The sequence below is a fragment of the Emys orbicularis genome, chromosome 15 (genome assembly GCF_028017835.1).
Source record: "Emys orbicularis isolate rEmyOrb1 chromosome 15, rEmyOrb1.hap1, whole genome shotgun sequence".
NCBI classification, from domain to species: Eukaryota; Metazoa; Chordata; order Testudines; family Emydidae; genus Emys; species Emys orbicularis.
Genome location: NC_088697.1, coordinates 29,188,989 through 29,211,118, shown reverse-complemented (window position 1 = coordinate 29,211,118; position 22,130 = coordinate 29,188,989). Strand labels below are relative to the sequence as shown.

Below are 22,130 nucleotides of genomic sequence, written 5' to 3'. Positions count from 1 at the left end.
GCCAGGATGGTAAGAATGGTGTCCCTAGCCTCTGTTCGTCAGAGGATGGAGATGGATGGCAGGAGAGAGATCACTTGATCATTGCCTGTTAGGTTCACTCCCTCTGGGGCACCTGGCATTGGCCACTGTCGGTAGACAGATACTGGGCTAGATGGACCTTTGGTCTGACCCAGTACGGCCTTTCTTATGTTCTTAGGAAACAAAGGGTAGGAATAAATGGTCAGTTTTCAGAATGGAGAGAGGTAAATAGTGGTGTCCCCCAGGAGTCTGTACTGGGCCCAGTTCTATTTAACATATTCATAAATGATCTGGAAAAAGGGGTAAACAGTAAGGTGGCAAAATTTGCAGATGATCCAAAACTACTCAAGATAGTTAAGTCCCAGGCAGACTGCGAAGAGCTACAAAAGGATCTCTCAAAACTGGGTGACTGGGCATCAAAATGGCAGATGAAATTCAATGTTGATAAATGCAAAGTAATGCACATTGGAAAACATGATCCCAACTATACATATAAAATGATGGGGTCTAAATTAGCTGTTACCATTCAAGAAAGAGAACTTGGAGTCATTGTGGATAGTTCTCTGAAAACATCCACTCAATGTGCAGCGGCAGTCAAAAAGCTAACAGAATGTTGGGAATCATTAAGAAAGGGATAGATAATAAGAGAGAAAATATCATTTTGCCACTATATAAATCCATGGTATGCCCACATCTTGAATACTGCGTGCAGATGTGGTCGCCCCATCTCAACAAAAATATATTGGAATTGGAAAAGGTTCAGAAAAGGGCAACAAAAATTATTAGGGGTATGGAATGGGTGCTGTATGAGGAGAGATTAATAAGACTTGGAGTTTTCAGCTTGGAAAAGAGACGACGAGGGGGGATAAGATAGAGGTCTACAAAATCATGACTGGTGTGGAGAAAATAAATAAGGAAGTGTTATTTACTCCTTCTCATAACACAAGAACTAGGGGCCACCAAATGAAATTAATAGGCAGCAGGTTTAAAACAAACAAAAGGAAGTATTTCTTCACACAACGCACAGTCAATTCGTGGAACTCCTTACCAGAGGATGTTTTGAAGCCAAAGCTATAGCAGGATTCAAAAAAGAACTAGATAAATTCATGGAGGATAGGTCCATCAATGGCTATTAGCCAGGATGGCAGGGATGGTGTCCCTAGATTGTGTTTGTCAGAAGCTGGGAATGGGCAATAGGAGACGGATCACTTGATGATTACCTGTTCTGTTCATTCCCTCTGGGGCACCTGGCATTGGCCACTGTCGGAAGACAGGATACTGGACTAGATGGACCTTTGGTCTGACCTAGTATGACCGTTCTTATGAATAGTAGCTGGAAGGCTACACAAAACAGAATAGCAGACAGTAACTGTGTTGCTGTCATAAAATCAATTCTTGTTATACTGTGTAATCCACACAGAAAGCTTTAAGTACTATCATATATGGCTAGACCCTCCTCCCCCCAGATGGAATTATAGTTATAATTATTATAGGTACAGTCTGCTGGAATCTGCCAGGGCTCTGCCCCCACAGTTCAGGAAGAGGTCTCCAGATATTTTATTGTGATAGTGAATAAGAGTGGGGATTGAGAGTGGATCCTAATTCAGGCAGCTGAATTCCAACACTGGAGAATTCTAGTCTTTGTAATTAGTGAGTAACAGTGTCCTCAGAACTGCAAAATACACAGATGGTATCCACATTGTTCTGAGCAGGAATCTTGGGACATGGCTGAAGATTTCAAACATCCCAATGTTTGGATCTGGAGTTTTGGTTTGGGCCCTTTTGCAGAGAAAAGAGGTTTTGGACATAGAAAATAAATCATTATTATTACAATTTATTTGTAAGGTGTTGACAATGGACTCAGCTCCACACAACATACAAAGGAAGACACAGTCCAATAGCTGGACAGCTCATGAACACAACAGGAGGCCCAAAGGGTGGTGCTAACCTCGGCCCTGATTCTGCAGTGATCTTCACCTGGGTGCTTAAGATAACGCCCCCCCCCCCCCCACACACACACACACAGATTGGTGGCTGGACTTTTCAGAGATGGTTTAGTATTTGAGGTTCTTGGAAGAAGGAAGCTTTGAGAAGGAATTCGAAGAATGTGTGGATGGTGAATGGAAAACGGAAATGAATCTAGAAAAGTCTATGAACAGAATCAAGTAGCCTAATGTTTTCAAAAGAACACTATAAAGGATCCAGAGCCAAGGGAGACATGGATACTAGCCCTGTACAAAAAATACCTCAGACTCCGTGGACTCCGATGGGCCCAGTGACATAAGACTCTGCTCCATGGCACACAACTGTTCTGGAATCACAAACCCCGTGTCCCACTCTTAACTATGCAGTTCATCCAAGGGTCTCAGAGAAAAGTTCCACACAGGAATCTCAGCACACTGGTGTGGACATGAGTGCAGCAACCTTACTGGGCTGGTGTAGCTGATGTTAAACACTCCAAAGGCTGTGCCAATGGAGCAGGAGCAGGGACCAGGAGCTGTGGCAGGCAGCCAGAAAAACTGATTTGATCATGTTTATGAGCTCATGTCCTTATCATCAACTAGTGCTGATGTCACCAGTTACTGTGAAGCTGTGAAGTGAGACACTTGTAACACTTTGTTTTCTGAAAATTTTTGTGAGCATCTGGACACTTAGCAATGACTAAAAATTAAACAGGTGCATAAAAGCTACCCACAGGGACAGCCAGATCAGCAGCCAGATCAGCTATTATTGCTTAGCTCAGTAGCTATCTCCAAGTGCCGGAATACTACCCAATACTCATTACAAGGCCTCATGTATGGTGATTATCCTCAAAAATGTATCACTTGAGTTAGATAACTAACTCCCCCTCAGCGTGGACCTGATCCAAAGCGCATTGAAATCAGTTAAAAGACTTCCACTGATTTCAGGGGGCATTGGATTAGGCCCTATATGAAGCAAAACTCTATTAACCTAAGGCCAAACAGGCATGTGATTTCTGTATTACAGAATGATTATTACATTGAAAAGTTAGTGTCTATACAGTGCTTTGAGGCTGAAATGTGCTACCGCAGGGCTAAGGACTATTGTTTAACCAAATCTGAAACACAAGTTAGTGTAACGTTCAGGTTACAACTTGAAATGCTGAAAATTCTGGAAATGCAAATAATAAATTGCCATGTTTTATGGGATACATTTAATGGCACTGTGACGGGGCGGACCGGCACTGTGACGGGGCGGACCGGCCCCGCATTGGGAATGAGAGGGTTAACTCTTCCCTCCTTGCAGAGAAAGCCCCACCCCTGAGGTGCTGCTGGGCATGCTCAGGTATAAAAGCTGGCAGAGCTAGTCTGTCAGCCCTGACTGTGGAGGAAGAAGGATGCTTGGCAGAGGTTCTAGCCCAGGAGCCCTTGTAGCCTTTACCTGCAAGAACTGAAGAGCCCAAAAGCAGGACCAGAGGCCAGCTGCTACTGGAACCCCAGGAAGTGCATGGTGCTGAGGAGCCTGGAGACCGTGATATTACAGGGACTGCTGCAGCAAGAAAGCAGGTAAGAAGTGACCTGGGGGTGAGGGAGTGGTACCTCCTGTCCCAATGAGGGCAGTGTGTTCTGGTGAGATTCCCTGCTGACCTGTAGCCAGCTGTGCTGCCTGCTGTTAGGGCCCTGGGTTGGGGCCTGGTTGAGTTGGGTAGGCCTGGGCTGCCACCTTTGTGGGATGACCTCCAGGCCACCCTACCCTACTGTCCTGGGGGCCCACTGAAGTGACTCTGGCTGCTAGGCCACATTAACCCATTAGGGGAAGAAACTTAGGGGGACTCTGGCTGTTGGGCCATAGTGCCCAAGGGCTATGCTGAAGTGACTCTGGCTGCTAGGCTGCGTGACCCCACCTGGGAAGAAGCAGTGGATGAGCCCGGCTCATTGGGCCACACTGTGTGGCCTACCGGAGAGGGTGTGGAAAACGGACCAAAGCATAGATAGGCAGGGTTACCTCCTACCCCTCCTGACTCAGGGGGTCAATGGGGTACAAACCCTGCCACAAGCATGAACAGTCACAGAGCTACACAATGAGCCAGGAAATATTTCCAATGTGCAACATAGCCAAATTAGCCTTAAAATGGGAAGGGAACTAGAGCACAATTTGGTTCGTTTAGAGATGTAACATTAACAATATTACTTTAATGGAGAGTTTTGTGCTGAATTTCCCTCTTTGCTTTGTAAAGAAAACCATGAACCAAGAATAAAACAAAACCAATGGGGCAGTAGAGAAAAGAAAACACTAAGTAGCCACAAGCACCTGAGTCCCTAGGAACTGCAAGGTGAGCTGTGCCCATGCAGCAATGACTGCTCTCCTGGCACAGAGCTCCTACCTCGCAAGGTCAGAAGCTCTGCAGGCGCCAGTCATATTGACTTTAGCACAGGGCTTCAAGGCTGCCAGCATTAGCTACTTGGTCACTGCCATATACAACGCTCCACTTGCCCATTGCACCCAAGGAAGATCCTTGTACTTGTGCCACAAGCCCCTCCCACATCTCTGCCCAGTTCCCCCTTGCATTATAGGGGCCTCTCCCATTTGCAACCTGGGCCTCTGCCACTGAGCTCAGTCTTCCCACTTTGCACCCAGGACCCACCTCCTATGCCCAACCCCATGACCTTGGGCTACAGGCCCCGCCCACTGAGTTAACCCCGCCCACGCGCAGCCAGGCCACGCCTCTTAGGTCCAGCCCCGCCCACTTGTACTACAGGCCCCTCCTCTGGGCTCACCCTGACCCGCCCGTAAGTCACAGACCACGCCCCGTAGCCCCTCGGCGATGAAGTCACTGGCGGGACGTTACGCGCCGCCCGGGAAGAGGAGGCTCCGCTTTGCTGCGCGGACTCGCCCGCTGGTCCCGACGCGACAACCGAGCGCGGCTTGGAGAGGCGGAGCCGAGCCTGTTCCCATGGAAGCCGGGAAACGCGTCTGACGTCACTAGCTGCGCGCCGGAAGTGAGGCAAATCACACCGCGAAGAGACTGGCAGACCAGGGGAGCGACGGCCTCTGCACTGGTGAGTGGGGCGGGGGCGTCGTAGGATGAGGGCCCCTTGAGAGGCCCCGGGACGGGTCCCTGGGAGAGGTTCGGGCTCCTTGAGAGTTCTCAATTTAGGGTGCCCGCCCTACCCCCTCTCTGGGAGCCCAGGGCTCTGGTCGGCCGGGGGGATGTCTCCCCTCCCAGTGTGGGGCGGGCGCCGCGGTGGGGTGGGCCGGGGAGGGGGGGGCGTCTCTCCTCCCAGTGTGGGCGGGTGCTGCGGTGGGGTGGGCCGGGGGCGTCTCCCCTCCCAGCGTGGGGCGGGCGCCGCGATGCGGTGGGCCGGGGAGGGGGGGGCGCCGCCCCTCCCAGCGTGGGCCGGGGGCGTCTCCCCTCCCAGCGTGGGGTGGGCGCCGCGGTGGGGTGGGCCGGGGAGGGGGGGCGTCTCCCCTTCCAGTGTGGGCGGGTGCTGCGGTGGGGTGGGCCGGGGGCGTCTTCCCGCCCAGCGTGGGGCGGGCGCCGCGATGCGGTGGGGCGGGGAGGGGGGAGCGTCTCACCTCCCAGTGTGGGCGGGTGCTGCGGTGGGGTGGGCCAAGGGGGCGTCTCCCGTCCCAGTGCTGCGGTGGGGTGGGCGATGGTGCAGATGGGGCCTTTTTTGATGAGGAGAGGTCGAAGGTCTGTTTTCTACGGGGGACGGTGGGGATGAAATGGTGGGTCCCAAAACGGCCTCAAACCCCCCCCCACTTTGGCAGCCCCTTGTAATGCATGAGGCTACCAGGCCTCTTGTTAGAGGCTGAAACTGTGACAGCACAAGGGGGCCCTGACCCATCTTCCTACTTCATAGGATTTTGATACCATGAGACCCACCCGCCGACTCCTTCTAGTCGGGGAAGGAAACTTCTCCTTCTCTGCCTCCTTGTGCAATGCCAGCGATCGTGAGACTCGTATCACTGCCACTTGCTATGAGAGCGAAGAGAGAGTTTCCAGACAGGCACTTGCTAAAACTAACATACAGCATCTGAGAGGGAAAGGTAAAGAAATCCCCAAAGGAAATCACTTTGCCATTTTGTGCTGAATGCTAAGTATCCCCCACAGCTGTCTGGGTGAGTAACTGAGGGAGTGGATAAAATTATGAAAAGGAAAAAATACAGTGAAATTATTCCAGACAGTGAGATTTATCAGGCTGTGGAATTGTTCCACAGGAAATGCATTTTAACAGCTATTGAAACAAGATCCCTGTATTGAACAATATTATTGGTCATAACAATGATAAAGGGCCTCTGGGGAAAGAACAAAGTTACTAAAACAGGAGATGGTTTTGTAGGCACAATTAAGGCATTTCAAATATCAATTTCAGACCAGAGAACATTTCCCCAGAAGAAATGAGGGGGATTCTAGAGAAATTCCCTCAGAGGAGTGAAGAACCCTCCAAATACTCATACCTTCAAATCTAATCAGAATCACACTAAAGAAAACAACAAAAACCACCAGCAGCAGAAGTAAAAGGGGGCTTAACTTCCTAACATCACCTCCAGTGGGGGTAAGGAAAGAAGAAAGGAAATGCCAAGTGATATTTAAAACTGGATTGTGCAAAGTACTAGAAAATATAATGGGGGAACAATCCTGCATTGGCCCCTATGGGATTAACTAGATGGGACTACGTAGGACTTTTCTTAATGTCTATGATTTTGCTTTTCCTTTTCACTTGTCACCTTTATGACCAACAGTAGAAGCTGTTTGACAGATTGAAAGGTCCATTAAAATAACCCAACCCTACTCTCTCCCTTTCTACCTGGTTACTTATGTATATATTCTGGGCTTTTCAATGAAGATTCTATCATGTTAAATCCCCTGCTCTCGTGCTTTTCTTTACTTTTGCAGGGGTTGAAGTTTGTTTTTGTGTGGACTGTACCAAACTGAAGGACTATTTTTTGCCAGCAAAGAGAAATTTTGATTGCATTTATTTCAATTTCCCTCACTGTGGGAGGAAAGCTGGGGTTACAAAGAATAGAGAGCTTCTTACAAAATTTTTCTGTAGGTGAGTAAAGTGAAATTAAGTAGCACAGACCTATCTCTTACCAGGTGGTCTGCTGAGCCACTTTCTAGAAGCTGTGTGCTGGTTCCTGAAACTAGTGCCTTAAATTCAAAGCAATTTTCTGGGACTGTTTAAAAACCATTGTTTAGAAAGGGCCCTTTTTCCCCATGTACTTTACTGTCACTGTTCTGTTTCTAAGTGTCCTGCAAGAGTATTACCAGCTGGTTCTTGTTCTAGCTGCACAGATGTGCTCGCAGAGAAGGGAGAGGTCCATGTGGCTCTTTGCAAAGGGCAGGGAGGGACGCCTGCTGATCAGCCAACGAGAGAGTGGCACAACAGCTGGCAAGTTGTGGCTATGGCAGCGGGAGCAGGATTTATCTTGAGTGATGTTCATCCCTTCAATTTAGAGGATGTTCATGGATATAAGTGCACTGGCTACAGGTAACTTATAGATACTGCAAAAAGTCATTGATATTCATGCTGCTCCTTGGGTATTTCCATAGTGCCCAACACCATAGTCCAGAGCATTGTCTTGTGGAGGAAACCCCCTCTAATATTTTTTATTCTATAAAAATACAATATACTTCTCTTCTATCTCTTAGTAGGATAGATAAGAAACAGTGAAATTCTTGCCTTTTGAGAGAGTATCTGCCAGAAAAATGGTATCTTCAATCTCAGGATTAGCATTTCTGTTTCCAAATGGAACCAGTAATATTAAGGGGATGGGGAGAGTCCACATCCTATGATTGGTCTATTTGCTTAGATAAAGATTGCACGCTAGAACTTCTGCAATGTAGACAACATTATGCTGACTCAATCTTATCAGTTTACTAGTCATTCAATGTCACTTGCTTTTGTGTTTAATATTGGTCAAATATCAGTTACTTTACCAGATGGTGCATTTGTGTGTGTGTGTGTGTTGCCAGGAGTCAGGATAAATCCTTCTCTGTAGAAGGTGCATTAAACCACATCTTCACTCGGGGCTTGCCATTTCCACATCCCAGGCCTGTGATGTGCCAAACTGAACTGGAGGGCAAGAGGGTTTCCTTCCAGGTTCCAGGAATATTTGTGGATAAAATTAACAGGTAAGTGTTCAAGTCCAATATCTGGTTTGATTGTGATTTATTCACCAGGCTGCATTTGGGCCATGCTGAACAAAACCAGACAATGGTTGAGTCCACTGCTAACTTAATCCACAATCTTGCATGAATGATCAGTTTGCATCTCTGAGACAGGTAATCATTAAATGTTCCAAATTCCATTTCCTCTTAGAGGGAAAGAGCAAATTTGGTCATTTGTTTTTTACATGTTGGTTTCATATTTATGGTCCACTTAGCGTAAGGCTTCAGAAGAGCGGATGTTACTGTTCCTATCTACAGGAGTAGAAGAGTGAAGTTTTAATTACACATTGTGCAGTGATTTGGGAGCAGTCCTGTAGGTGGTTTAGTCTGTGCTAATATTAGTAAGGCTAGTTAGGATTAAAAACTATAACCAAGTTTTTAGTCTCTCTAAACTGGTTCATATTCTGGAAAATATCCAGAGCTAACATACTTTTGATTGGTGTCCTTAAATAAGCTTGTAATTCTAATAGTGGAAGTCAGCTGATACTTGCTAGGAAAGTCCTCCCCCTTCCACCAGCTGAAGTGCAACTAATCCTCAATTGCAACTCTTAACCCACACCCTTATGTCCTGCAGATGTCTTGGTAATAACTATGCCACCATGACTAAAGATTTTCCCTGTCCAAGTGGCTATTGAAAGCAAACTTAACATTAAGATCACTTTGGAGAAGTCTTTAATTATAAACAAAAGAAAATGTTTTTATAAAAATCACTGTACTTATACTTGTAATCTGCTGTTTTGTTTTTAATAGGGGTTTCCTAGATACCAATTCAGATCATCCTGTAAGAACTATAAATGAAAAGCTCATCGCTCAACTCAGCCAAACCTTCCCATTACAAAGGGCTGACCGCTCCCTTTCTCTCCTGCACCACGGCCACCTAAGCACTGTTTCTCAGTCAAATGCCTTTTGGATCATTCCTAACACAGAGCAAAATCCAAGCTCTGAACCTATAGGTAAGGGAACAGCAAGAGGGGTCTTATTTCCTGGCCTTCATTTCTGCAGGGACATAGACCAAGATGACAGAATGAAGGCTCAGGAAGGAGACCAGCTCTCAGAACATTATCACCTTAGATCTTCCCTTCTGGTTTATGTTCCGGATGTGATACAAAGGCTGAGCTTTCTCCCTGGGACTCTGCATGTTCTCAGTGGGCCTGTCTTTAGGAAGTGTCTGATCTCTCCTCACACTCTACCTGTTTTTCATGAGACTCTTTTTGTGTGTGCAGTTGATAAGGGTACAGAGGGCAGCTGTATCCAGATGCTTATGGATAATATTAAAAATACTGTAAGTTCTCTGCTCCCATCTCTTTTGTGTTTTACATTGAACTCCCCAGTAGAGGAAGCAAAAAGCTCTGAAACAATTGAGTTAAATGATTCAGTCATGCCTGACCTTCAGCTTGATAAAACTCAATATTTCATCTGTGTGAAAAGTGACACTTCAGACTCCAAAGCCAATGGCTCTTGCGTAGGAGCCATATCAGCAGCTCCCTGCGGGCCAATAAACAGTGAAGTGGGCATTGTGTTTGCATCAGTAAATCTTGACCTGCTAACCATGCAAATTTGTGGAATTTCTGACTGGCGAATGCTGTGGACCTTAGATGAGCGTTTCCTAAATCAGTTTATTGGAGGAGAGTTAGGACCTTTCAAGAGCTTTTCCCTCCATCCACCTTCCTATGTGCATGATGTCAGCTTCTGGGTTTCTGAGTGGGAACAGTTTGACGAAGTTGCATTTCACACCACTGCCAGGTGTGTGTCACAGGAAACTGTCGTGTCCATCCAGCTCCTTGACAGCTTTCAGCATCCACAAACTGGACAAACCAGCCTCTGCTACAGACTAACCTTCCAGTCCTGTGACAAGGCTCTTACTCATCAGCAGGTGGCAGAGATGCAGATGCAGTTTAGAAAGGAGATACAGCAATGTTTGCACATAACTCTTAGGTAGATCACTGTATGCTATTTTCAGACCTTCATCAACAGCACCCTTAATTCACTTTGCTGTGGGAAGCCTGGACTTCATATTGTGTGGTCTAAACACGGTGTGTTACTATTATGTCTAGCCAAATTCTGCCTCTTATAAAGGCTGTGCAGATTAATTTAAAATGTGTTATACCTGCCTTTAATTCTGCTCTCAAAAAATAAAGTCCAGCTGCCTTCCCCTTGTCTGACTGTATGTGACTGTTGAAATGCCAGATCTCAGTAGGTGTTTTCTTTTACCAGGTTCCCATAAAAAGGTGGAGTTGGAAGTGACTCTGCTTATTTGTGCCAAAGGTGGGTTTACGTTAACTTTCTGGACAAGTCTGCTAAATGTTGCTTGATTATATTGAGCTGGAACCACTTATCGATAGCCACTTTTATCAGGAAAACTTCAACAGTTGCCCATTACTTGTTTAAAATGTCTGACCATTTTTCTGTCAAGCCATGGAGGCTCAAGGGGTCTCACTACAGGAAGTCAACACATATCTGAACCCAAGAGTGCCTCAGATCTGTAGCATCCCTTTCTATAGAAGGGATAGAGCAGAAGCTACATCATCTAAGGCAGTGGTAGGTACATTAAGGGTTTTGAAGTTGGATCTTTTGAGTCTCTAAGAGGTGCAGCCCCTGCAGGGAGGAGCTGGAAACATGACACCCTATTTGATCCTAGTTCTTGACAGTTTTGTTCACAGTTTAGGAATTGATAACAGGTGCAAGACTGGGAGTGCCAAGGAGAATGACACATGAACAACAAACCTTGGGGGCAGCAGGTTTAGGAAGAAATCACTTGATTTCTAGCACTGGTAGCATCATCCTATGGTGCCTAGAATAATCATAATAAAAGACAAAGTTCTCACTAAACAACCTTAACTTGCTTTGAATCTTCCCAGCATTTTTCAATTTCATGAGGGGGGTGGTTTACTTAAGAGGCATTCTACCTCCACCTCTGGCCTAGGGAGACTCAGTTCCATGCTTCATGGGGTGCTCTTCTTTGCACCTGTCCCCTGGCACAGACTGTTGTACACTTAGTGCACAGTAGCATGTGCTCCTGTGCACCCCTTTTCAGGGTTAGACTTATTGCACAAAGGGGTGCTCTTTTTACACCCCCTTGCAGGGTTAGACTTGCACACACTCATTGCACAGTGGGGCATCTTTTATACCCCCTTGCATGATGAGAATTGCACAGTGGGGTTTCTCTCCTATGCAACCCTCCTCCCCCGTTGCAGGGAGAGAATTGCACAACAGGGTGCTCTCCTATATACCTCCTTGAAGGGTGAGAAGTGCATGCTCAATGCACAGCGGGGCGCTCTCCTATACACCCCCTTCCACGGAGCGAATGGCGCACATTGCACACAGCTCCGCGCACTCCCTTGCACGGAGAGAATGGCGCACATTGCACACAGCTGCGCGCTCTCCTATGCACCCCCTTGCACGGAGCGAATGGTGCATATTGCACACAGCTGCGCGCTCTCCCGCGCACTCCCTTGCACGGAGAGAATGGCGCACATTGCACACAGCTGCGCGCTCTCCCGCGCACTCCCTTGCACGGAGAGAATGGCGCACATTGCACACAGCTGTGCGCTCTCCCTTGCACGGAGCGAATGGCGCACATTACACACAGCTGCGCACTCTCCCGTGCACAATGAGAATTGCATGCTCCGTGCCCGGGGGGGCTGCTCTCCTATGCACCCCCCCGTTGCACGGTGAGAATTGCACGCTCAGTGCACAGCGGGGCGCTCTCCCCCGCCTTCCGGTGCCCGTTGCAGGGAGCGGACCGGAGCCCGGCTGAGGTGAGCACAGAGCCTCCCGGGGCCGGCTGGGAGTTGCGGCTGCAGCCTGCGCCCGGGGCTGCCCGCACTAAGTATGGCGACGGCCGGCCTCAGCCCGTGCCTCCCGCGAGCAGCAGGGGGAGCCCGGCGCGCTGCTGCCCGAGCTAGGCATGGCGGCCAAAGGGACCCGGCAGCGGCCGCGGGGAGGCGGCGGGGACCCGGTCCGGCCGCGAGAGGAGGGGCCGGCCCCGGAGGAGGCCAAGGCGGAGTAGGTGCCACGCGGGCGGCGCGGCTGAGGGCCCGGCTGACTGCCCACGGGCGGCTGGGGGCAGGGGCCCGGCCGTGTGGGCGCGGGTAGGGGGTGCGCTGGGGGGGTTGTCCCCGCGGGGTGCAAGGGGCAGGCACCGGGCCGGGAGCCCAGCGCCCAGCCGCCCCCCCGGGCACTGGAGCCCAGCCCCCTCCTTGTGCAGGGGAGCCCGGCCCCCTGGGGCTGGCATGGACCAGGTGCAGAGTGGACACCCTACCACCACCCCTGGCGAGTGGGCTGCATATAGACGGCACACACTATCCTGATAAAGAAATCATGATGGTGACCCATGCAATGGTGGTGTAGCCGTGCTGGCCCCAGGATATGAGAGCGACAGGTTGGGTGAGTTAATACATTCTGTTGGACCCAAATATTACCACACCCATCTTGTCTCCCTATGAACGGACCTGATAGTCTCCAAAGCCTTGTGGGGTGGCCCTGGGTAGCCTGGGACTGGGGCATTAGCATGGGCTTTGCTCGGTGAATGCACCAGGGCTCAGTTTCTGCAAGCAGAGCCTGGCATCTAGCTAGACTTGTTGAACATTGCAGGATGGTTTCACCAGAGTCTAGCTCTAGCCGCCCCTTATACCAGAGGGACCCAATGGGTAGAAGTTGATCTGGCGTGCATTTGTTTGGACTATCCTTGACATAAAGGTGCTGAGATGCCACAATGGTGGGTGCGGTACAAGGACCCCAATAGAATGGATTCACTGACATCAAAACTAGGTTTGATCTGTAGTAAGTATAACAGCAGTAACGAAAAATACAAAAAAACCCAACAGAGCCTTTGGCCATGTACATTTCCTCAGTATAGTTAGAAATGTAGCTGTATCACTTGGTGCCAGGGTGCCATCCAACCTCACAGCCTAGTAGGGCTGGGTCTGGTAAGCGCTGGGACGGGGATTCAAGGGGTGGAAGGATGGTCCAGTGATTAGGGCACTAGCCAGGGACTCTGGAGACCTGGGTGCAAGTCCCTGCTCTGCCACAGACTTCCTTGGGCAAGTCGCTTAGTTCCTCTGTGCCTCACCTCCACATCTGTAAAATGGTGGTAAGAACACTCTCCTGTTTGTTGTGAGGATAAATGTATTCAAGATTGTGAGTTGTTCAGATACAACAGTGGTGGGGCCACGTAAGTACATAAAATAGACTGAGGAAAATGTCTTTAAAGGGTCACTGGTTGGGTGAGGGTCAGTTAAACCAAGTAAATGTCTTAAGAAGTGACATTAATTAGATGTGTAAATGGATAAACCAACTTGAATTTAAATGTAATGAACAGGATGCCTATCATGCCCTGAGCAGAAGGATCTGAAAGGAGGGTGCAAAGAGCTGTAGACTTAGATTCGCTCAGTGTGTGTTTTAAGGATACTGAAGAGGGAGTACAGACATATTCATTGCTTCCCAGAGTGTCTTAACTCTTTCTGTGTGGATTTCCCAGTTTCTTGGGTTCTTTGTCCTGTGTCATCTTGCTGCTCTTTATCCTGTTACCTTATATCATCCACTCCAATAAGTCCTTGTGACACTAGTTCTTTGCTCTTGATTAGGCCATCCGGGAACAAGGCGGGTCAGGTCTGGGCACCTGAAGGATCCACAGCTTTCAAGTGTCTAATCTCAGCTCGGTTCTGCGCTGCCCTCTTGAGTAACATCTCCGATTGTGATGAGACGTTTAACTACTGGGAACCGGTGAGTGGCTTCTTCTCCTTAGTAGAGGAATTTGAGGCTTTGTAATTGGTCTGCTCAGATTCTTGATATGGATTTGCCTACAGCTGCCTCATGCTGATCTGTGCCCTCAACATATCAATCTTTTTATGCTATTGTTTGCTAATGGCTAAAGCAAAAATGTGTCCTCTTTTTAACCTGTATTTTTTTTAAATGGGATTTGTAGATGCACTACCTCGTCTATGGGAAAGGGTTCCAGACATGGGAATACTCTCCAGTCTATGCCATTCGCTCCTATGCTTATCTGTGGCTTCATGCCTTGCCAGCCTTATTCCATGCTCGAGTTCTACGGACAAATAAGGTAAATCATTTGTGTCGAAGCTTTGCTTGTGAGAAATCATCTGGCCTTTCGTCTGTATCAAAGAAAGCAACTGTTTGACACAAAGGGCATTGGAATTCTTAATTAGCGTGCTTGTGCATGCACAGGGGTGTCTAAGTGGGTGCAGAAGGAATAGGGTTAGTAGGGTTCATGAACCAAAGGCAGGCTAGAAACTGTTTGAAAGGTGCCTCTTGAAAGTAGCCATGTATTCAGGCCAGGACACAGACTTTGACATAAAGACTGTGTTTTTCAAAGCAGTCTAAGGCAGGGGTTCTCAAACTTGGGGTTGAGACCCCTGAAGCGGTTGTGAGATTATTACATGGGGAGTTGTGAGTTGTCAGCCTCACCCCCAAACCCTGCTTTGCTTCCAGCATTTATCATGGTGTTATACATTAAAAATGCTTTTTTATATATTTAAGGGGGGCCGCACTCAGAGGCTTGCTATGTGAAAGGGGTCCCCAGTACAAAAGTTTGAGAACCACTGGTCTAAGAGAACCATAGTCTCAAACCTGCTGTTAAGCTTCCTGGAAGATATGTAACTGATTTCACTTGTATGCTCTGGAAATTTCATCCAGTAGTGCTTTTGCAATGTTTTTTTTTTTTTTAATGGTTTCATTTTTAAAATCAAAATATAAATGTCAGTATGCTGCACTTCTCGCATAACACGTAGATATGAGAAAGTGAAAAAGAAGCATTTTGAAAAAAACATGTTGCTTGGGTACTTATCTGCCACACTATGTATAGCGCCACCCCTTAGTACCGAGATGCTCTTGTGTGCGTGTGTGATCGCTGGATAAGATAGAGCAGGTGGATATTTGGGATAATTTCCCTTTGTAATGTTGCAGTTAAGGCTTCGGTTCTCAAGACTTGAAAGAGGAAAGGGCAGGCTAGCCCAGGGTCCCGTTCCATGGAGTCATTTCTTTTTCACCGTTTTGCCATAAAGGACTTAGGCCTGGTCTACACTAACCCCCAAATTCGAACTAAGGTACGCAACTTCAGCTACGTGAATAACGTAGCTGAAGTCGACATACCTTAGTTCGAACTTACCGCGGTTCAGACGCGGTCCACACGCGGCAGGCAGGCTCCCCGTCGACTCCGCGGTACTCCTCTCGCCGAGCTGGAGTACCGCAGTCGACGGCGAGCGCTTCTGGGATCGATTTATCGCGTCCAGACCAGACGCGATAAATCGAACCCGGAACTTCGATTGCCAGCCGTCGAACTACCGCGGTAGTGTAGACCTGGCCTTAGTGTCAAAGGGCCAGATCCTGTGTCTTTCAAATCAGTGGGAACTTTGCCATTGATATCTGTGGGTATGGGATCAGGCACCACATTGAGTGGACTTTGGCTCCATCATTTAACAAGTAGATCTTGTGGGGTTCTCACCATGGCAGTAGTTATTCCATCTTGTATTAGCCTTTCACATTTTTGCTGCACGGTTTACCAGCAGGCACTTCAGTTCCATTTATAAATTCCGTTTCTGACTCTGAATGTTTCTCCTAGGTTCTCGTCTTTTATTTCCTGCGATGTCTCTTGGCCTTCTTGAGTTGCATTTGTGAGCTTTACTTTTATAAGTGAGTAGATGAAGCTATTTGCTCAGTGAATAGCCCAGTGTGAACAACAAGGATGGTTATTGCTACTGACAATGAGGGCTGAAAATATACCCACAAACCCATATAAAAACGTCTCACGTGGATTATAGTGCTTCACACTGAAATCTGTCAAAATACGTATCCAGCAAAGATTCATAGGGAAACATTGGTTAGAATCCTGCCACTGTGGCCAAATTCTGCTCTGAGGTCCACGGAGTAAGTCTTAACTCCAGCATTTGGCTCAGGCTCTGTGCACAGCGTTCCCACTGACATCAGCAGAATTGTCAGAGCTGAGTTGTACTGGGTGTGTCGAAGAGGGGAAATAGCGGACTTCATTTTATGTAGGTGATTTCAGCTGGGATGCACTGGAAAGCTTCAAAATTCAGTATCACCCCCAAGTTCTCTGTCTCCTGGCTCTGTTGATCCCAGCTGAGGGGTAACTCCAGTGGAGTTTGCAGCTCCATAAAGCAGTAGCCTGAACATGCAATTAGCTGGTCCAAGTGGGAAGTCTTAGCCTGCCACTTCTTTTCGAGCCATCATTGTCCCACTTTGCATCTCCATTGGCAGCAGCCATGAGATGGCATTGATCCTGATTCTGGGAAGCAAACTGCACTGTTTGGTATGGTGCTACTGGTGGCCAGCTACTGTGACTGGTAAAACAGAGGCCTGGTGTACTCTGGAATAGCAATTACTGGCGTAGCTGCTCCAATACAAACCCTTAGTGCAGACGCTATGTACACTGGTGAAGCCCACGTGGAGACAGAATACTGAACTCAATGGGGCCACAGGTCTGACCAAGTCTGGCAATTCCTATCTTCCTATGATTCGCACAAGTGCAACTTACCCTGGTGCCTACCGTCTCTACAGTAGTGGTTTGCACTGGCGTAGCTATGCAGGGGGTTGAAATCCAAGTGTAGATGGGTTCAGAGTATCCATTCTTCCTCCGTCCATTTGTCTCCAGGGGCTGAGGAGTGAGAGCCCTCCAGCTCGGGGTTCCCAAGAGCTGCTTTCAGCCTTGCATGCAGTAGCTATTAATTTGTGCAGAGTGTTTTTTTTTCTTTCGTGCACAGAAGATGTTTCCATGGCACTGTGTCTGATATTCTCTCTGCTTCCCTAGGGCCGTGTGTAAGAAATTTGGGCTGCATGTGAGCCGGCTGATGTTGGCCTTCTTAATTCTCAGCACTGGGATGTTTTGCTCCACTGCAGGTAGGCTTGCTCAGCAGCAGGTGCAGGAGTGACCCACTCTCAGTAATGCCTGGGTGGGTCCGGAGGGGAAAAGCTCAACTGCAGGTTGTTTTTTTTTTTTTTAAAGCATTACCTTAAAATGTTCCCATAACTCAATGCCCAGTGCTTGACATGGATAATCCATTGCTCTCCTGCTTCAGACATTTCTAATGGGAAACCTGGCCAGAGAGCAGCTGTTGTCCCAGATGTGTACCACTCACTTCTTTCCTTTATCTTCCTCCTCCCTGGCTGTATTTGTTTCGGCTGCAGTCCCCAGTCTCAGTGAGCCATGCCTTTCAAACCTCTTTGCTCTCAAACTGGGTCTTAGTCATTCTGGGACTATTTTCCTTAAGTGTTTTTGAAATTTCCACGTGGGCCTGTGGCCCAGTTTTAACCAGGGGGAGAAAAGGTATTATCTTGCGGTAGGCTGGCATTATAATGTGCCTTAATGTACCCCCATCATTTAAATGGTCTCTGCCAAGCCAGCCATTGCAACCCAGGTTTGTAAAATGCCTGGGGTGGGTATTGTGTGCATGTGAAGGGACATTTTGTGCGAAGGTGGCAATTGGAAGTCATTTCGAGCAATGGCTTCTTGCACTTGGTGCTGACGTGGCCTCAGAAGGAGGGGAGGCGTCACAGCTAGATGATGTCTGACATCTATTCTGCACTGCCTTTGTTTACGATGACGGCTAGAAGGCCCTTTCCAGCACCATTCGTGTAGTTCTCATTCATTCCCTGTTCATTTCCCCATATTCCGACTTGGTTTCTCGAGGCCCGTGCCCAGTCCATCCCAATCTCCATTTGCCCTGTGAGCAAGTTCATATTGTCCTTCCGATTAAGAAAGGACACAGATAATAGAGCAAGTGTTATGGGTAATCATATATCTGCAAATGCTGGTGGTCTGGCTGGGCTGCCACTGTGGAATGTGGAAGGTTATGAGCAAAGGGACCTTAGTACTTGGAGGAAATATTTCTGGTCTTAATCTTGGCAGAATAGAGTGAGAAGGCGCTTAACTGGAGGACTTCTGGTGTGAAATCTTGGCTCGGTTGAAATCAGTGGGAATTTTGCCATTGGCTTCAGTGTGGCCAGGATTTCATTCCCAGTGTTTATAGCAGACTGTACTCTGCCTGTTCCAGAGCCTTAAGTTGACCCTATGCAGTATTTTACCTACGTGAAAGTTTAGCTGACCTCTTCCTTTCTTTGCTTTGTAGCCTTCCTCCCCAGCAGTTTCTGTATGTACACCACAGTGGTTGCCATGACGGGCTGGTATATGGATAAGACCTCTATAGCCGTGCTGGGCGTGGCAGCTGGAGCCATCGTGGGTTGGCCTTTCAGTGCAGCTCTTGGGTAAGGAGAGAAAAGCTCAGAGGCCCGACAGAGGTTCTGTGCTTTTCAAAGCTGAGTGCTCAGTTGTCTGGCTGGGAGGCTGTGGCACCATTAGGAAAACCCTGCCTCCATGTGGTACATGTTATTCAGAGTCTAGGTGGTGTTTGTATAACCCACATGCTCTCAGAATAGTGCTGGGGTGGTATCTGGGGCACATACAGAGGTTTAATGTGCTTGCCATGGACTGGGCTAACACAGCTGGGGTTTTTAGCTTAGGAATCAAGGATTGTGCTTTAATATCCAGACGTTTCAGGTTTGATCCCTGCTGCTGACAATCCATTCAGAGGTGTCTTGTTAGATTTGCTGAAATAGTCCCCTCGGAAAAAGGAACAGTTTGATTGACTGGCAGGGAAGTCAGTTCCTGGCTTGAGACTAATGGGAGAGAGTCCGTTGTTCCCTCCCTCTCCCCCATTAACTGTCTTCCTGGGCCTGGGGGGAGGAGGGGGTAAGGATTCTCAAGGTGAGGCAGGTGGGTGATTATTGGATTGAAAAGGGTCCCTGATGCAGATGTTGTCTTTTCCAGGCTACCTATTGCCATTGACTTGCTGATAATAAAGCGGAGGTGGAAGAGCTTCCTGAACTGGTGTCTGGTGGCCTTGATCCTGTTTTTGGTAAGTTCCTGTAATAAAGCCCAATGGAGGAGCTGGGCTGGGGTTGTAACAGAGCCAGGGCTCATTTGCAGGGAGAGCCCTTTCAGAGGACTTGCCCAGTGTCTGCTGAGGTTCTTATTAACAAGAATCTCCCTGAGCTCAATATCCTCACCCTCTGCTCCTAAGAACATCTCTGTTCCTGGCTCACTCCCCTCGTTCTTACAGGTGATTTCAAAGGCCGAGAAGTTGTGTAGCTTCCATGCAATGATCCCCTCACCCTGCCTCTCCTGCAGAGGACTGACCTCCCTTTGCTGCTCCCAGAGGGCTTTTAGTCTCTGCTTGTTGTTCCTCCAGTCTCTAGCTGAATCAGTCTTAATCAGAACTTGAAAGTCAGTCTCTAGTACCTGTACAGAGGGTGTAGAGCGGGGGCATCCTGCCAGGTATGGTACTTGTTACCTGATTCGCAGAGGGATGGACAAAACACGTATCCCGCTGCCCAAAGCAGCACATGCCAATGCTGGCTGCTGCTGCTGAATGCTCTGCCCTAAAGGCTGTTTTGGTTAATGAGATACTGCTCAAAGCCTTTGCCATTCACTGTCCAGTCTCAGAGGGGTAAGGGGCTTAGGAACCAAACTCCCCTTTTGCACTCAGCATCTCCAGTTCATTGCTGCATGATGAATGCAGTCTGGTGTGGACTCTAAACCCTTTATACTCCTGGAAGAAGCTGCAGCACCGAATAGCTGTGCCTGTCTTGCAGGGGCCCTGTCAGTTAGAGCCAGGCATCATATACCTATCGTTTGTGCAGCATGGGGGCTGGGAGGCTGTTTATTCCCTGGCACAAATATGGAAATTTGGCAGAGACACTACACTGGGCAGCCCCTCATTGATTTGGAATTTCTGGCCAAAGCTGCCAGTGCTACATGAATTTTAAATGCTTTCTTCCAGGTTCCCCTTGTGATTGTTGACAGCTATTACTATGGGAAGCTGGTAATCACTCCTCTCAACATTGTTTTATACAATGTCTTCACACCTCACGGACCTGATCTTTACGGTGAGTGCGTTATAACAAAATATCGGGGTGTGCTGTGAGGGCTCATTTGATGCAGTTAAGCAAGCTCACCAGTGAGGCAGTTCCTGTCTATTGCCACTGGATGTCTCTCTTGAGTCAGGAATACCACGCGCATTTTTATATTTCCTGTTTGTTTTGCTGAATTCTAAGCTAAGTTGCTTTGGATGAGTTTCTAGCTTTGAAGTTCTGGTGCACCACAAAGACATCACGGGATGTCTCAGCAGCCTACGCTTCACAGCAGAGAACTCTTAGCAGCAAACCTGTTTGAGATCCAATGTGACTACATCGTATTTCATTTGTGCCCAATTTTGTAAATTTCAGATTCTCCCCAAGGTACAGTTATGTTTTCCTCCACATGTTTTATAAGCGTTATTCAAAGTGGTTGTTTGTACCAAAGAGCTGTGTGACTCATTATCTGTCTGAGTAATGTTGGTTACACTCTTAAACCAAAGCAAGAGAGTGCTGCGTGAGTCTGTTTGTCAGCTTTAATCCTGTTTGTGGCTGTTTCGGTCTCATCCAGACAGGGTGCGGAGTCCGTCTGGCGTGTAACTGAGAGCACAGCCCCTGAGCCCTTTCGCTTCTCATCAGTTCTTCACAGACTCTGTGTCTTGGGGATCTCCTTGCTTCTGTGACAATGCATGGTCTGAGCTTTGCTGACATGCAGCAGAAGAGAGGTTACCAGAAGGGCATTTGCAGGAATCTGGAGAAAGATAAAGGTTAATTAATTCTGCATGTTGCTGTTTGTTATGACAGTCTTGCTGGAGTTAGGATGGGCTTTGGCTTTGTATGAGTTACTCTTGATTGAGTTACTCTGTTCGTTTCTCTCAGACATATGAATTGGGGTGAAAAATTGCTCCTGACAAGTGGCAGACATTGACTCTGGAAGGGGAGCAATAATAATGTTTAGCCCAATATAGCTCTTCATGGAGCCTATAACACCTTTCCCCACCTATTTCCTTTGAGGTTGGTACTGTAAGAATCCAGATCAGAAAGCTGAGGCACAGAATAGGGAAAGTGATTTGCCCAAGATCGCAAAGGAAGTCAGTGGCAGAGACAGGATTAGGATTTCGTTCAGGTGATAAAAATTCAAAACGGATCAAAGCAAATTTTTTCACACCAGGTGCGATTAGTCTGTGGAACTGAATGACCCAGGAGGTTCCTGAGGCCTAATAGCTTAGCACAATTCAAAAAGGGATTGGACATCAAGAACATCTCGAGTTGTCATAATTAAAGATAACAAAAATTTTGGAAGGGTAATAAAACTTTCTGCATCAGGTTTTAGGCTGATCTCTATTTGAGACCTAATTGGGGCCTGGGGCAGATTACCCCACACTTGCCTACCAAGGGGTTCTTACACATTCCTCTGAAGCATCTGGTGCTAACCACTGTCAGAGACAGGATACTGGGCTAGATGGATGTGGGATTTGAGCCAGTCTGGCAATTCCTAGGTTCCTCAGAAGGGGGCTCCTGGCTCCCAGCTGACCTGGTGCTATTAGAAATGAAGGGAGAGTTTTTTGTGAGGGAGTTAAGATCAGTTCAAATGAGGGATCATTAAAGAGACTGCTTACAGAGCTGCAGTTAAATAGCCTGACTAGAGGAGACTGGGGGGTGTCTGAGGAAGCAGCGAGATCTCCTTGTTGCCCTTGTCATACAGATCCCACTGCACATCTGATATTGCTCGGGCCAGACTGCGGCAGTGAATAGTTTCTAATGCCATCTTTGCCTCTGGCAACTTCTGACGGGTCCCGGGAGTATCACTCAGATAGAAGGGCATTTCTGGGTGGGGCAGCCCGGTGATTGGTTTCTTGAGGTACAACAGGGCAAGTATTGCCAGGGACCTTGGTCTCTGCAATAACGATCTGAAATGTATTGCAGTGACTCCTATGTAATGGAAACTTCAGACACTTTTGCTGATGGGGTTTGGTTTGGCCGGGCTCATCCTCGACCTTTCTGTGCTTGTGTGTGAGCTATTTCTGGTGTCCTCTGGGAACCAATCCATTCTAAAGTATTTGTGCACAGTGACACTCATATAACATCT

The 22,130-nt window shown here is 47.9% G+C and overlaps 1 protein-coding gene across 1 annotated transcript in view; it reads left to right on the top strand.

The window, feature by feature from the left end:
- Nucleotides 1–4,979: 4,979 nt before the first annotated feature.
- The window catches only part of LOC135889185 (alpha-1,2-mannosyltransferase ALG9-like), a 54,144-nt gene continuing 36,993 nt past the window's right edge, over nucleotides 4,980–22,130 (top strand). Inside the window, exons 1-11 of the mRNA XM_065417008.1 lie at nucleotides 4,980–5,039; nucleotides 5,844–6,030; nucleotides 6,881–7,037; nucleotides 7,272–7,475; nucleotides 13,741–13,879; nucleotides 14,082–14,216; nucleotides 15,735–15,805; nucleotides 16,941–17,029; nucleotides 18,259–18,394; nucleotides 18,957–19,044; nucleotides 19,969–20,074. Coding sequence (XP_065273080.1) covers nucleotides 5,856–6,030; nucleotides 6,881–7,037; nucleotides 7,272–7,475; nucleotides 13,741–13,879; nucleotides 14,082–14,216; nucleotides 15,735–15,805; nucleotides 16,941–17,029; nucleotides 18,259–18,394; nucleotides 18,957–19,044; nucleotides 19,969–20,074 — 1,300 coding nt within the window. The 5' untranslated portion in view covers nucleotides 4,980–5,039; nucleotides 5,844–5,855. The remainder of the gene's footprint in view (nucleotides 5,040–5,843; nucleotides 6,031–6,880; nucleotides 7,038–7,271; nucleotides 7,476–13,740; nucleotides 13,880–14,081; nucleotides 14,217–15,734; nucleotides 15,806–16,940; nucleotides 17,030–18,258; nucleotides 18,395–18,956; nucleotides 19,045–19,968; nucleotides 20,075–22,130) is intronic.